The sequence below is a fragment of the Stegostoma tigrinum genome, chromosome 30 (genome assembly GCF_030684315.1).
Source record: "Stegostoma tigrinum isolate sSteTig4 chromosome 30, sSteTig4.hap1, whole genome shotgun sequence".
NCBI lineage: Eukaryota > Metazoa > Chordata > Chondrichthyes > Orectolobiformes > Stegostomatidae > Stegostoma > Stegostoma tigrinum.
The window spans coordinates 19,599,226-19,615,789 of NC_081383.1; the positions used below are offsets into that span (position 1 = coordinate 19,599,226).

General features: G+C 38.3%; 1 protein-coding gene across 2 annotated transcripts in view; it reads right to left on the minus strand.

Moving 5' to 3' along the window:
- peak3 (PEAK family member 3) overlaps positions 1 to 16,564 on the minus strand; it is a 37,654-nt gene that overhangs the window by 5,475 nt on the left and 15,615 nt on the right. Inside the window, exon 2 of one of the 2 annotated variants that reach the window (XM_048559954.2) lies at positions 9,344 to 10,032. In XM_048559954.2, the coding sequence (XP_048415911.1) occupies positions 9,344 to 10,032 (689 nt within the window). Of the gene's footprint in view, positions 1 to 9,343; positions 10,036 to 16,564 lie in introns of both variants that reach the window. The other variant, XM_048559953.2, reaches the window with a different exon arrangement.

Genomic DNA, 16,564 nt, shown 5'->3' on the forward strand with positions numbered 1-16,564 from the left:
AATGATTAATTAACAGACACAATGTATTCATAATCTGAAGGTAAAATGCTCAGAACGGGGTTACCAATTGATAACTTTACCAAAATTCTAATAAAAACAATCAAATATATCTACACTAATAAATAAGAAACTTTATTTGTTGGTGACTTGATAGTTAGTTATTGAAGAAAAACTTTCACATAACATTTTTACATAACCTAAATTATTCTCTGTTTTTACAGAATTGGGGGTACATTTTCTGAAGTAGACTTGTTTTAAGAGTACGTTTTAAACGTTAGTATAGAAGCAAGATTCTTAAACGTTTGACTTCTGATACTCTTTGTTGTTCCAGTATCGAGCGTCTTTTATATTCTTCACGCAAGCACATGATTTGAATCAACATTTCTGCATTTTCCTCATGCTGATTACAAATTTAAATTCTTTATAGCCAGAAAATATTGTGTAATTTTCAAATCTGAAATCTGTATTACAAAAGCAAAGTGCTGCAGATGCTGGTAACAGAAAATGTTAGAAATATTTAGTTGCTTTGGTAGCCTCTGGAGAAAGAAACAACATTTTCAAGTCTGTGATGTTTCTTGCAAGAGTGAATGAAGCATAAAAATGGGAGTCTTGCTATTATATAGGGCACCGGTGAGACTGACCTAGAGTACTATGGACAGTTTTGGTCTCCTTAATTAAGGAAGAATATGCTTTCATTGTAAGTAGTTCAGGTAACGTTTGATTAATGGGTTGAAGGATTATTTTATGAGCAAAGTTTAAGCATGTTGGGATTATTTGTATATTTTGGAATTTAGAGGAATGAGAGACAATCTTATCGATTCTTGAGGGTAGATAAGTGCATGTTGATCTAATGGAGGAATGTACAACTAGGGAGAAAAATGAAATAAAAAGGCTTCTCTCATTTCAGACAGAGGTGTGGAAAACAGTTTTTGTTTCTTAGAAGGTCATTAGTCTATGGAATTACCTTCTTTAAAGAACTTTGGAGGCTAGGCCACTGACTATATTCAAAGCTGAGTTAGGCAGATTTTTGATCTAGAAGGGAATCAAGTGTTATGAGGTGGAGTTAAGGGCACAATTTTGTTTCTATGACAATCAGCCATTATTTCAAATTTTCCCATCGAATTCAAATTTCACTATCTGCCATTGTGAGATTCAAACCTATGTCCCCAGACTATTAAGGTTGGGGTTCTGCATTACTCGTGCAGTGACATTTCCACTTTGCCACTGCAATCTCTGGATCAACTGTCTTGTAACCGAACAGCACAACAGGCTCAAGACCTACTCCCACTCCTATTTCTTACAACCTTATGATCAGGACTTAAACAAATGTTTCAAATATAAAAGGTTGGAGGCATTAGCGGGCTGGATGGCAGAGGGATGTGCAGAAGAATAAAAGGAAAGGATAGAATGGAGGCCAGAAGGTATTAAATGACTAAAGATCGTATGGTGCAAAGGCGAAGGGAATGGTACTGAGGTGTGAAAAAGTACTAAGAATATGTTACAACCCTGGATCAGAACCTTAAAGTATTTGTAGATTTTTTTAAAAAAATGATTCTGAATTGTGTTGTTTTTAAAAAGTGGACCACTATAGGAAAAGAGACTGTTTGGCAAAGTCTCGTGCAAAGCCCATGGAATGTCATGCATATAAACTGTCAGAAGAATTTCCAACAGGGAGTGATTTAATATGAAGAGATAACAATGGAGGCTTACTATCTCTCTTCTCTCAGCAGACAGACATCACTTGAAGACATGCCTGTCTTATCATACAGAAATATATAAAACGAGGGTTAAAAATTGATAGCAACACTGGTCAATGTGTGTTACGGCTGGATATCATACTGCATGAACTAGATTACTGTGAGGGTCGCCACTTTGAGAATAACCATTTGAAACACCCCAGCATTGCAGGTAAAGTATCGGGAAAAATTCCTTCTCTTTTTGAAACCTGGAATTCAAGCACGGTCGAAAGGAAACAGAATTTTACCTAACCTGCAAAACTATTGAAACTGACTGTTTAACTACAAGCTCAATACTACGGGTAACCTCCACTGCAATAGCCACAACATGAAATTATCTACTCTTCACGAACAATTCAGAAATTGCTTCATATATCTGCTTTTTAAAACATTTAACTTTTTGGATTTACCTCTTATTTCTGATCTGTATGAATTTGTGTTACATTTTTATTTCTTCTATTGTTTAGTAATTAACCAATTCACTCTCTTAACTCAAGCCCCATAGTCAAGCTCATTCCTGGTAAAATTGGTCCCTTTTAAAATATTTTGTTTGGTTCTGGGAGAAAGGATCCACAAGGGAATTGCTCCATGTCTAAATTAACCTTGTTGTGACTAAGCAAAGGATTGATAATTCAGTAAGGGGAGCCATTGATTTCTCCTCAACAAGGAGTTTAATGATTCGGGTATCCCATATAATTATTAACAAAGTGAAGACCCTTGCCTGTGTTCAGGGCATGAGAAACATGCTTACAAAAGGCATGAATGATAGGAAGGCAACTATTTGAACAGGAAGTAAAGGAATTAAAAAGAATATCTTTATGTTAATCTGACAATAAGTCTACCATTACTGGAAAATTACTTTATTTGATGTCTTGCTATACTTGGCATAGAGGTACTGTGGTTGATTATAGTGACCCCAGGTCATGCACCACAGGATAGGAATCAGGCTGTAAAACTCCTACGTTGCACAGCCTAGTGCCACACATCCACAGTACCTTTAGCAATTGAACCATCAGGGCAGCCTCCAAAAGGATGTATTTTGCTTCCAGACTTCACCTTTGGAAATATCAACACTTTATTTTATCAGTTTCTATTATGTTGTGGTCTGAATTGAAGTAGCCTGGCTACATCTTCTATGGTCGGTTGAGCAATGAAGAATCAATGTTACGTTATATCGGAAACAGCAGTAAGCAAGTTCATAATGAGAAAAGATTTAATTAAAAAAAGGTTTTGGCTTAGGTGGAGCTTGAATGGAGGAAGTGGATAATTTCATACTTCCTTACCATCTGCTACCTTGTTGCACAGTCATTTAACCAGTCTATGTCACTTTGCAGTACTTCTCTATTCAACACAACTTGCTTTCTCACTTGACTTTCTACTTTCATCAAACATTGATATATTATACTTGATTCCCCTATCTACATCATTGGCATTAATTGTAAATAGGTGAGGCCTACGCACTGACCCTTGTGGAACTCCACCTTGCCATTTTGAAAATTGCATGTTTATTCTGACTCCCTGTTTTCTGTCCTTTAACCAGTCATCAATCTATACTAGCAGGTGATTCCCAATCCCATGAGCCCTAATCTTGTGTAACACCTTTCTGTGTAGCAGCAAAGAATGTCTTCTGAAAATCCAAACAGTCTGTATCCACTGATTCTAAATACTACCCTGTTAGTTACAAACTCAAAAATTTCTAATAGAATAAATTAGTTACAGATTTTAGTATTTTTCCTGCTACCAACATCAGGCTAAAAGATCTGTAATCCTTGTTTTCTCTCTCCCCACCATTCCTGTACAGAAAAGTGATGTTTGCTTCCTAATCTACCAAGACTGCTCCTTGATGGGACATGGAAGGCCAAAGCCCAACTAGTGACTTGGGCTTTTAAAGAGAACTTTGGTGATTAAGATGTTAGTTCCCCACTGTAGGAGAAGCGATCTTGTAGATTTTCCACACTCGTTTAACAATATAATCTCAGAAATGTAAGTTAATTGAAGGGGTGAAAACGTCAAAAGGAAGCATTTTTGAAACCAATGCAGGAAGCAAGTGAAATAGAAGGGAAGCTATGGAAATTAAATATTTACCTACTGAAAGATGCAGCAAGAATGTGAAATTTTCTCAGTTAGGTCCATCTTGCTGAAAGTAGGTTGTATTTAGCTGTAAGTAGACTCAATCTTCTACAGATACCACAGAGAAAATAGCAGGCACCTTAATGGGACACATCAATGCTTTTCTGTGGGGTATCTTTAATAATAAAAAAAAGGAATTTCAGATTACACATCAAACTTTGGGGATTTTAAATATATCAGATTAGGCATTAAACAATGAAAGAGAGGAGTGACTTTGGATCGTCAGTTGGAAAGTGTTAATCACACCCAATTAAATCAGGACCTCATAAAATGATAATTTTGCATCCAACGAAGAAACAGACCAGTTAAGCAGTTTGACTGGACAGTTAAAGTGATCGTGCACTGAGAATAGACCATGTCAATTGTGACATGTTGGAATCGAGTACAATGATAGAACATACAAATGCTGAGAAAGGCTTGACAGCAAATAAAACATTAAAAAAAATCTACAAAACACACATGCCAAGCTTTAGCAGATTTAATTATACTGTTGATAGGAAAGGATAATAAATGTCTGTCAGCTTGGGCAGTGAAGGAAAGAAAATGGTTCATTTAAAGTACTATAGCTGTAGAAACATTGTCACTAGTACCAGCTATAGATACAGGTGATTATGTATCTAAAATTCTAGATCAAAGCTGTACAAGGAGCTTTCTGACAAAAAATTGCCCATAGAATGTTATGTGGATAACTATTTTCTTTGGGAGAATGTACATTCGACAAAGGATGTCATTGAGAAAAGCTTGAGCACTGGCCTTGCTAATAAAAAGGAAATATTAGAAAAGAGATTTCAGAAACAAATTGGGTGGTTTCAAGTCACAAGTTGTCAGACAGTTACACAAGGTGCTTGCTCTAGTTGTTTCAGATCCTCAAGGAAAGACTCCTGATGTAATGAGAAATTATAATAAATAAATGAAAGAAATCCACTTTTATTTGTTTTGCATTGCAATTAAATGTGTCTTTTTGGTTCAAAGGCTAAAAGAGTAATATGATGGGTTTGCTTGAATAATATGGAATATGAAAAAATTGTTACTGATTGGTTGTAATAATAAGGTAGAGTGTTAATTTAAAATATTGTGCTTACTTTTCATTAATTTATTTGTATGTCTCCAGAAGTTTTTATTCAAGGAGGGGAATACGTTGAAATAGCAAATGGTTAAGCAGAAAATTAGAGTAAATTAGAATAAGTTTACTGAATAGGTATAAAAGGGGGACATGGGGGATTGGTGTGGAAAAGGAGCTGTAAGGTTGGTTAATCAATGAACTTTATCTACAATGAATGATGGCTTGGTTTCTGTTTCACTAACCAGCTTGGACCCCACATGACATTGAGAAAGTTGCAAATCTTTGAACCTAAGTGAACTGAAGTAATAAATGGGACAGCATGCAAATTGGGAATGTGCATTGTTATAATATGGTATAATGCCCAGCGCTGGCACCATGTTACATTTAATGCCTGGGTAAACCACTCCTCCTTCCTATGCAAGTCGAAGAGGCTGTTCAGTGGGCTGTGGTGGAGTGTGGACCATGAGTAAGCCTCAGCACAAGTGGCTATTGTCCTTCACAACAGGATGTAGTTTATTACATTGCATTTACTAAATCCAGGTCACATTAACTTAGGCATACAAGTAAGAGGTAGAGAAAACACATGTTTCTAGCAAGTGATTGCACCAGACATCAACTGATTCTTCACCCAGAGCTGTGTGACATCATCTGACTGAATGGAACTCACCAAAAGTCCAACATTAATTCTTTCAGAACCATTTCCTCATACATCATAGCCAAAATAGAGAATGTACAGATTTCATGGGGTTGGAGGTTTCTGAATTCATGTAGTTAAGCAAGTGCAGTGATCATTTGTAGCTAATGCTAATTACAGTTTGCAAAAATATGCTGTACTAGGGATGGTGTGGTTAACCTAACAGACTACACTGTGTGTAAGTACCTGCTATTAATACAATAGATCCATCCATGTAAACAAGCATGGAGTCATAGAGTCATACAACATGGAAATAGACCCTTTGGTCCAACCAGTCCATGCCGACCATAATCCCAAACTAAACTAGTTCCACCTGTCTGACCCATATCCCTTCAAACTTTTCTTATTCGTGTACTTATGTAAATGTCTTTTAAACGCTGTAACTGTAACCACATCCACCACTTCCTTTGGAAGTTCATTCTACACAGAAAATACTATGTGTAAAGAAGTTGCCCCTTGTTTCCTTTTTAAAACTTTCTCTGCTCTCCTCAAAAATATGCCTGATAGTCTTGAAATTCCCTACTCTAGGAAAAAGATACCTGCCATTCACCTTATTTATACTCCTCATGATTTTATAAACCTCTATAAGGTCACTTCTCAATGTCCTGTGCTCCGTGAAAAATGTCACAACTTATCTAGCCTCTCCCTGTAACTCAAATCTTCCATTCCTGGCAACATACTGGTAAATCTTTTCTGAATCCTCTCCAGCTTGATAATATTCTTTCTATAGCAGTGCAAGCAGATCTGGACACAGTTCTCCAGAAGCAGCCTCACCAACATCCTGTACCAACATTAACACGACTTTCCAACTCCTACACTCAAAGGCCTAAAGCAATGAAGGCAAATGTGCTCAGTGCCTTCTCAACCACCCTGTCCACTTGTGACACAAACTTCAAAGAATTATGTACGTGAACCCCTAGGTCACTCTTTTAACAACATTGCCCAAAGCCCTAATTTTAATTGTATGAGTCTTGGCCTTGTTTGTTTCACCAAAATGCAATACCTCGCATTTATCCAGATTAAACTTCATCTGCCACTCCTCAGCCCATTGATTCAATCATTCAAGGTCTCTTTTTAATCTTAAATAACCTTCTTCACTGCCCACTATACCACCAGTTCTGGTATCATTGCAAACTTACTAACCATGCCTTCTATATTCTCATCTAAATCATTCAAACAAATGGCAAACAAAAGCAGACCCGACACCAATCCCTGTGGAACACTACAATTTTTAACCTCATAAAAATAATGCAAATATAATATAAATGTAATGATTGTCAGAGCTGCTCTAGTGATGACTTTACTTCCTCAATACTTCCAATGAAACACAAACCGTTTATGTTTGTTGGGCAGTAACAGTTTTACAATTAGTGGTTAAAATATGCAAATACACATCAACGTGTTTAAGTTCATTTTGGCTAGCTTCCAGGGATGGAGGGTGAGTTCAATAGATCATGAGACTGACTTCATATGCACCTGTCTTGGGAGTAAGCCCAAATAATGTCAAAGGCAGCTGTACCCAGTAGAATTTGGGTCACTGTTTGTCATCGAACCAAATGAATGACAGTGACAGTTGCCTGAAGATTGTGAAAGATCTCACTAGTACCAGAGTCAGTACACAAAAATAAAATGTTTTTTAATCAACAGCATGTACATGGGGTAATCAAGGAAACACCACACAGAAACTATATAAGGTTTAAAACAAAATGTGCTTGGCATTCCTGAGAACTTTCAGGTCAATGTCCTTTCTAGCTTTCCTCTCTCCATAGTGTGTTTTTTTTTGTTCACTATAATTTTTGGCCAAGCTGGAAGAATAGAATTCTTAGAATAAGGCAAGCAGACTTTTGACTATTTCTGATTGTGATCTTTCTGGTTATGAATAAATGAGTATTTGTACAGATTATGCCAGATGTGAAATAGATCAAATTTCTTACACCTAAAAAAATGCAGTACAGTAAATTGTCTATCATAGCAAAATTATAATTATATTTTCTTCCACTTCTTCTACTTTGCAGAAAGTTAAGACATCAAAAGAATTAGGGAAAAAATAGACTGATCCAACTAGTTCTGGAGTGTGCTTTGAGCTTATATGCCAGGTTTTAGATTAGATTCCCCACAGTGTGGAAACTGGCCTTTCGGCCCAACAAGATCAAGTGTTGATTGTAACTTTTACTTTTAGTGATAGATCTTGCCTCATATCTTTGCGAAGTTAAATGAGGTCAACAAAGAGGCAACTCCACAAACATAACTTTCTAGTTCTTCCTTTCCTCCCTGAGTACTACTTTCGAATAACTTTAAGGCCTTTTCATTCTTTCATGTTATTTTTTGCAGTGGCATTCCCACACGCAGACGAGCAATTCAGACTCCACCCATTTCTCTTTCTTATCCCTGTCAGGGGAACCTTCAATAATGATTACAAGTCTAAGATACGTTTAATCTTCTATTCTTACATACGACTATAGTCTTATTTTATTTATTGGTTGTGCTTTGTTTTATCTCACAAATCCATGTAGAAGCAAGTTTCTTTATTCTGTGCCTATGTCATCCTTTAAGTGATTTAATTTGCTCTTAACTTGTTTCTTGAGCAGTACTTCTTATCAATGTATTTAATCTTCCCTAATTGACTTGAAGCTTCGAAGTTACGCACCTCAGTTTTAGTTTACTATATATTTGTTCTTTCCAGACCATAACACATTTCAACTGCAGAAGAAATTGTGTGAAACATGGTTAATGCAACTTTTACAGGGGCTCTGGCTTCTCTCAAAAGTGGTATTTTTTTAGATAAAATGGTCTTGTCTTCCCTTTTCAGGTTGAAGTAAAAGATCTCAGTGTACAATTTTACACCGAGCAAGAAATCTTTCCTAGGCCAAGACCTGGTAGGAGGGGCACCCCATGTGAATGTAAAATATAGTGCAATGATGTTACGTCAGCAGTACACTGTCATTATCCCAGTCTCCTAAACTACGGGAGTCTAGTGGGTAGAAAAAAATCAGCAGCTCACCTGCCATTTTAACAAGCTATTGCACTTATTAACAACTCAGTGGTCTACAGCTTTTCATTGAAAAATTCATCCATCATTTGTTCAGATATTTGGAAAGTTTTGGAAATGTTTGATGGCAGATATGAAGAGGCAGCAAAAAGATAGAAGCAAAGGCCTTCTTTGGAACTATGATCGAATGCAGCATCAGATTCTGCTGCAGCAGCTGCCAGCATCTGTATTTTTTTTTAATTAAGACTGATTCTGAGAGTAGAGGACATTTTGAATTGTAGCCATGATCGTCGTCCTGTTCCTGGCATTATTACTTTGCCACAATTGGGTGTGAAGCCCTGTTTTGCTCCACTAATTGACCCGCTTTCCCATTGGAGAAGCCACTAATTTGCCATCTGATGCTTGGTGGGATGATGGGGGCCCACAGTGGACCAGTTTTCATTTGTCCCTGACAAGCCACTAAAAATCATAAAATCCACCCACTGATGTCTGGCCCAAGTTTTGTCCCTCAATTAATAGCTTTGAACAGTTTCTACATCATTACTATTTGTGGGACTTTAGAGTGTGCTTGTTAGCTAGCCCATATTCCTTAATCACCAATAATGGCTATGCTTCAAAAGTAATCCATGGATGTGGAGTGTTTTAGAATGTCTTGAACTTTGTGAGACAGCAATTTAAATGCAAAATATTGCCCCTTTCTTGTGTGATCTACTACAGAACAAAACAGTTACCTTTAAAGCCAACTCATTCTCTGGCTGCAGCGTGTACTGGACTCTGTAGTAAATGGCCTCTCTGGAGTCACAACAGGGTTTGTCGCCTGGCAGCTTGAGGTCTGGCCAGTCCTTCTCAGTAAATTTTATCTTCGCCTTCTTGTCATCCATCAAGAAAGAGCTGTATTTTGCACAAATGCATTTCAGCGACATCACACACCGGCTGGCAAGAGTTTTGAAAATGTCCGCCTGATTTTCAAAATTACACCACTTCTGTAATTCCCGATCTGGACTGCAAAAGCTCAACTTCTGTATATCTACCTGAGAATTGCTGATATGATAGTAGCTGGCAGCTCCATCCAGACTCCGGGATTTTATCATTCCTGCCCTTCTACCACTGGCATGTATTGGAAGATTGAATTTTTCGTCAGCGTTCATTGGACTGCTAGGTGTACTGAAACTCGTTTTTCCTTCATAGATGCCATACAGTGGGTTACTTATTTGAAAGCCAGGAGATGCTGGAAGACTTCTTGTTAAACCAAGCTGACTTCCACCAGGAGCTGAGTTGGTCCTGCTGAGTGTCTTCTTTGGAAGGGGCGGTGGCTTTGATGTGTCAGGAGACTGTTCATCAACTGACTTTCCTTGGGAGGCCATTAATGCTTCACTCACGCTCTGGAGAGTCTTTATGGGTGTTGTACTGGAATGGACTTCTGCTATGAAGCAAATAAAATATACACCTGTTATTTTCACAAGAACAAAGATCCTATTGTCAAGCTAGTTGTCTTTATAGAGCTATGACAGAATCATAAAAGTGCTACAACAAAGAGGAGGACATCTAGCTCATTGTATTTCAGCCAGCTTATAGCAGGAGCAGTTATCTTCTGCTACTCCCCGCTGCCTCCCCATTAGTCTTGCACATTCTCCCTTTAAGGGTAATAATCCAATACCCTCTCGAAAACTTGTATTAAACTTGCCTCCACAACACTCTCAAGCAGTGCATTCTGGGTCCCATGAAAACATGTTTACCAATGTGCCACTGCTTCTCTTGCAAGTTGCTTTAAATCTGTCCTCTCTTCTTCTTCGTCCTTCCACCTATGTGAACATGTTTTTGATCTACTTCAGATCCATCATGAACTTGACATATGTACCAAATGTGTCAAATATTTCTTCTCTAAGGTAAACTGCCCCTACTTCCCAATAAAATCACTAATTTTATTGACCATGATCTAGTATATGCAACACAGTTGATGCTGTTATTTTTGTCCAGGGATATCGGTTATGGAGCTGTGAACTGAAGCACGCTTTTAGGATAATAAAAATGAAGAGTAACTGTTACTTCCGCAACAGGCCTTACTTCTGGTGGCAGTGACATTTCTGACAAAGGAAGAGGATTTCTTCCCGGATTTATCAACAGGAGGCCGAGAGAGATCTTCCCTTTATCTTACCAAACTACATCATTAACTACCTACCCCACACCGATGATGTCCCCTTGCTCAATTCTAGCCATTCCCAGGTATCTGGAATTAACTGACATCTTACATGCTGGTGCCATCTTGATAAGTCTGTTGTGCACCCAGTCAAGCACTGATAGATAAGAGTTGCCTTGCAGAGTTCCTGACATTTATCCCATATGTGACAGAGAAGGGAAAATGGACACACTAATTTGTGTTCATATACATGGAGTTCTGTTGGGGCTGTGTAATCACACGATGTCATCTTCCTCCTGATAAGCATAGCAAGTCATGGCACCAGACCAGACTTAGTTAAATTATGTAAGGGGTTGCTTCCAGTGTTGAGATAGGCCTTGCCAGATTTCTTATTGCCAGTCTGCCACATTTCTCACAATAGCCCAAGTTGTTGTAAGGTTCTTCCCATTGTGCTTCATGCAGATATGAATAAAAGAATTGTTCATTTTCTCTACAGCAGTATAGCTTTGAGGCTAAATCTGACAAGTAGAATGTAGAATGTTATAGCAGCCAATTGGCTGAGGAGTCCAAATGTACCTGTCATTATTTTATATAACATCTACACAATGCAATTCGAACACATTTAGTTGACATGTTATGGCACACTTTTTAAAAATTATATAGAATGATTTCCCCCCATAATGCTGTATAGGATTCAGAGTTTAAAATTTGTTAATATACTATATATTTTTGTAATCCTGTGAATACTACAAACATTTTCTCTGATTTCAGGTTTCTTAGCATCCTACTTTAAAGAGTAATCTTTACTGCACTTTTTCATTAAAAATTGTATTATAATAATAATATTACATTATCTAAAGAAATTAGTTTATGGATTAGTTTCTGGTAAGCTGTCAATAACTGTATAGTGATTGTAACAATGACTGCCAGGTGGATATTGCAGAATATGAGTTGGACCAGTTAACAGCACCAATCAGGGAGCCCTGGCTGACCAATACAAACAGGAGTGTCAGAGCTATTGTTCACTCTGAGAGCTGGTTCTGAGGAAGCCAGATCAGCGTCAAGTGCTTTGCACAGGTACATAAAGGATGATTTGATCACGGGATATCGGCCTCTGTGGAGTTATTTCACACTAGTTTACATCTGGTCATTCTATTTCATTTCCCCATTACATATTGTTTAATAACTTGCTTTTTGATCATAATGACTTTACAATGAAAATGAAAGTGGAAAAATTGATATCCATACAGCATGTTCCAAACTTGTGTGTGTCAATACATTTTAATACTCTTGATATTTATAATACATTCTACGTCAAACATTAAATCTGAGGGTTTCCATCCCCTGAGCACATGATCCTGAAAAGTTTTAGACAGAGATCTTTCTCCATTGTGCCTCTGTATCTGATTGGCGAGCTGTACGCTGCCATTATTGTGTCCAAATGCAGATTTCTTGATTAAGGCTGGGTAGTATTTGACTGTCCCAATCAGCAGGAAATCAGGACATGGGATGTGGACAAGGGGCAGTAGTTTTCCACAATATATTTTGTGGATTTTACACACATATTTTGAAGATCTGTTGGTCGCCCTGTCATTGGTCTCTTTAAATGACAGCAGACCAATCATCAGCACACTAAAGTTGATCACTCTAATTAAACCCTGAAAATGTTTCCCTGAGCATGATGCTGCCCTGACGTTGTTTTAATTCAGTTAGACAGCTGCCGTTGTTTTAAACTTACAATCGGTATTCCAACATATTAATGATGTTCTGTGTTAATGCTTAATCTTTAAATACATGATTCTTTTGTGGAGTGGCCTACTTCTGCTCCAATTTCCTATGTTTTCTACAGCAATCTTAAAAAAAAGGCCTCTCAACTTCAACTTTCATCATTTGATTTTCACTGGCTGGAACCTTTTATAGACTAAAATAGAGTTAAAAAAAGAAAAATAACGACTCAGCTGCCACTGTGATCATCTGAACAGGTTGAGGCAAGCTTCGTAAAACCATCAATAACTAAAAATGTCTAAACTAAAATTAATGTCATCAAAACGATTTTCACCAGTCACTCAAATCTGTATCTCTTGTTTGATTCATACTTTTCTAGAAGTTTTATATATCGGGATAAAAGTTACCTGCAGATTATCTAGCTTGGAAAAAGAAATTACTGGTTTTCACAAAAGGAAAGTCTTTCAGATAATTGGTTTGGGGCAGACAAGGGGAAAGAAAACTGATTTTCTCTCTGCCTCAGAAACCAGAACCTGGCGATGAACCAAATTGGAGAAATATCCATTTGCTGAGAATAGAATGCTTTCTGAGTATATGAATAAGAAGGGTTTAGAAAGATATGGACCAAATGTTGGCAAATGGGACTAGATCAGAATGGATGTCTGGTTGTACTGAATCGTCTGTTTCCATGTTGTATGACTCTATGACTGTATAAGTCAGACAGTTGGATTATTTGAGGTTGAACAGTAAACAATGTTGCTTGTCATATAAAAACTATTTGGTTCACTAACATCCTTGAAGGAAGGAAATCTGTCATCTTTGCCTCATCTGGCCTACATGTGATTCCAGCACTTGAAAATTTAGTTGGTGGAGGTGGAAGAAGGAGATGTCAGTTGTCATATTAAAACTCAGGGGTCACAGTGCACTTTCCAGACAAGGGTTAGCAGCTGGTTCTGAAACAATGAAATGCAAAGCAGTGTTTGTACACTAGTGTAGACTGAAACAAAATCACCAGGTATCTGAATCACTGCTTGTCCCCACCCAATCTCCGCCATTGGCATAAACACCACCAATTCCCAGCTGCGTTCAGTTTTGACCAAAGGTCAATGGACTTGAAATGCTTACTCTGTTTTTCTCTCCATGGATGTTGCCAGTCCTGCTGAGTTTATCCAGCAGTTTCTGCTTTGTTCCTTAAACCATTTGTAAGGCTATATAATTTTCAGTGACAAAAGGGAAGTTTGTCCATCTGCTCCCAGATGGTCCGTGATCCAACCAGTGACCCTTAAAAGGATTGCTAGACACTGCTCATAAAGCAGTCTAGCAGGGTTCTTGTAGTGCAATGGTCGTGTCTCTACCTCTGTGCAAAGTGATCCAAATTCAAGTTCCACCTGCTCTACGTCTGTGCAAAGTGATCCAAATTCAAGTTCCACCTGCTCTACGTCTGTGCAAAGTGATCCAAATTCAAGTCCCACCAGCTCTGAAAATGTTGATGAAAAAATATCTAGAACAACCCAGCAACCACCTTTGGTTATTTTCTGATTGAAGTGGGGGAGGAGCTAGCACAGAGATATTCTATCAGTTCATTGAGAAATGCTCTGGCCCAGAATGCTGCTCCAACCTGCCTACTGTTCAGGATGGCAGTTGGCTGATTTATCACCCCCTCAGAAATGGGAAGCTACAATAAAATGCTTCATGAAGCCTGTAGCTCATTATCCTAATGCCCTGGGCCTCAAAATAGTTCTAAATAGTATAAGATGGAGGATGGAAAGGCCACACTTTGAACTTGACGCACACTTTGGTTCCTATTTTAAAATCACACTGTAAAACTCATCATTGAATTTAAAGAAAAACTAAGCAGTCCTTCAAAGTTTTATGTGACATCTCTTTACTTTATCTCCTGGACTTTCTTCATCAAGATTCTAAGTTCTTTAATTGGCCTCGCTGTGCCCACACATGAGAGTTTCCACTTTCATTCCTTCCCAATAAATTGTTTTCTTTAATTTCCTTCACCACCAACCACAATAGCTTAGCATTATACAACTTTTCCCTTTGTAAGTGCCCCAGCAGTAATTTCAATCTTCCAGTCTTTGGTCTTTGACAATAACCAAATGCCAATATGAATTCAAGTTAATCCCAAGGCATTATACAGGGAGGTTGATAAGATTGTCTGCAGATAGCAATGAAAGTTTTTCAGAAAATAAAATCAACTGATGGCCAAGAATGTTCTTTGATGTTTCCATCAAATAAACAACAGGGAACCCACTAATAGGGAAGCAGTCTTACCAGTTTAGGTGCAACGTGGCTAAGGATGAAAGTGAAAGCTGTAAACGTGAAGCTGCTGGAGGAGAAATAAAACTAAAAGGCTTCTCAAAGAAATGGGACTTTTATGGGGAAACTAAAGGGAAATAAAATCTGTTGGACAGTGATTGAAGCCACTTGCAGGCAAACTTGGAAAAGGTTGCTCATCTGTTGGCATTGGGGATGGATGAACAAGATTTAATTAAAGAAGTTGAAGATTTGGCAATATAAACTCTGGAACAGTGATAGCCCATGATGTAAAAGCTCAACATTGTGTGGACTGTAACGCGATAGGCACAACTGGATTTTCAGACGAGACTACGCCCAGCCACATGCGATTTCTTAAACTTATCAGGGAACCAAATCATTCTATTGGTGAAAGATCTAGAAACTGGTGAAAAACACTTTCTCTTTATTCAAAAGATTAATTATTTTTGATATTTCTAAGACTGGTGAAGAGCACAAAAGATAATCCCAAAAAATTCCAGTTTATGCAACTGAACACCTTACGGACTCCCACTGTAGGTGTAATTGCCATTTTTAACATAGTAATAAATTGGATGACATTATTGGCCAAATATGCATATTTACAAATGATTCAAAGAGAAAAGGGAGGACAAAAAATGTAGAACACATCAAAGTCTGTAAAAGGATCTGGTCACTTAGTTAAGTGCATCGTTGGCAACAAATACAATTCGATGTGGATAAATGTAACTTGCATGGGTGAAAGGTTTGATGTGATGAGGGGTTAACACTTCTTGGTTAGGATTGAAAAGAGAGTTGAAGTGATTCTTTCTGAAGACTAATCGACTATAGGATTGAATTTTACAGGCTGTTGAACACTCACGTCAGGACCAATTGGGGATCCCAAGCCAGTGCTTGAATTGTTTCAAGACCAGCAATTTTGCCAGAGGTGGCCCCTATTTGGCCAGTTCCAGGCTTGCTATCCAGTTAAGGATAGACGGCAGGATGCAGAAGCTGCTTGTTAAATCAATGGACTGGTAGCAATGATGTCCTGCCAATCCCAGCAGGAAATGTGTGCACAGCGGGTAGTGGATTAACAGGTTAGTTGAAAATTAAAAATCAGAGGGGCCAAGAAGGTAAAGCCACTCCAGATGATTTTTGCTGTTCTGGAGGTGATCCTCTCCACCTGTAATTCGAATCCCCCTAGCTCCATTTACCCTCAGAACAACCACAGGGAAGCTACTTTATTGAAGCTGATAGCCTGCCATTCAGAGGCATTGATGACGACAGCATTGGGGAATTGAAGACAACAACCTAGTTTAAGACACCTTCCAACGTTTCTAGCTTTGTCACCCATGAGGTCATTTCATTCCCTAGTAATAATTTGATTCACTGTGTGGGAGGTTATCAGTATTATGTGTCTGAATGAGCACATCAGAGTGATATAAGTTCATCAGTAATGTCAATTACATTAGACTTCCTACAGTGTGGAAACAGGCCCTTTGGCCCAACCCACACACCCTTGAACACTATGGCGATTTAGCATGGCTGATCCACCTAACCTGCACATCTTTGGACTGTGGAAGGAAACCAGAGCACCCGGAGGAAACCCACGCAGACACGGTGAGAATGTGCAAATTCCACACAGACAGTTGCCCAAGGCAGGAATCGAATCCGGGTCCCTGGAGCTGTGAGGCTGCAGTGCTAACCACTGAGCCACCGTGCCGCTTTTAGAAATTAGAAAGCTGAAAATTCCAACAGAGACCTTTAAGTGAGTGTGTGGTGCAGCAGAACAATTGTGTGCTGTTATGTTCCGTCATTGTCCCCA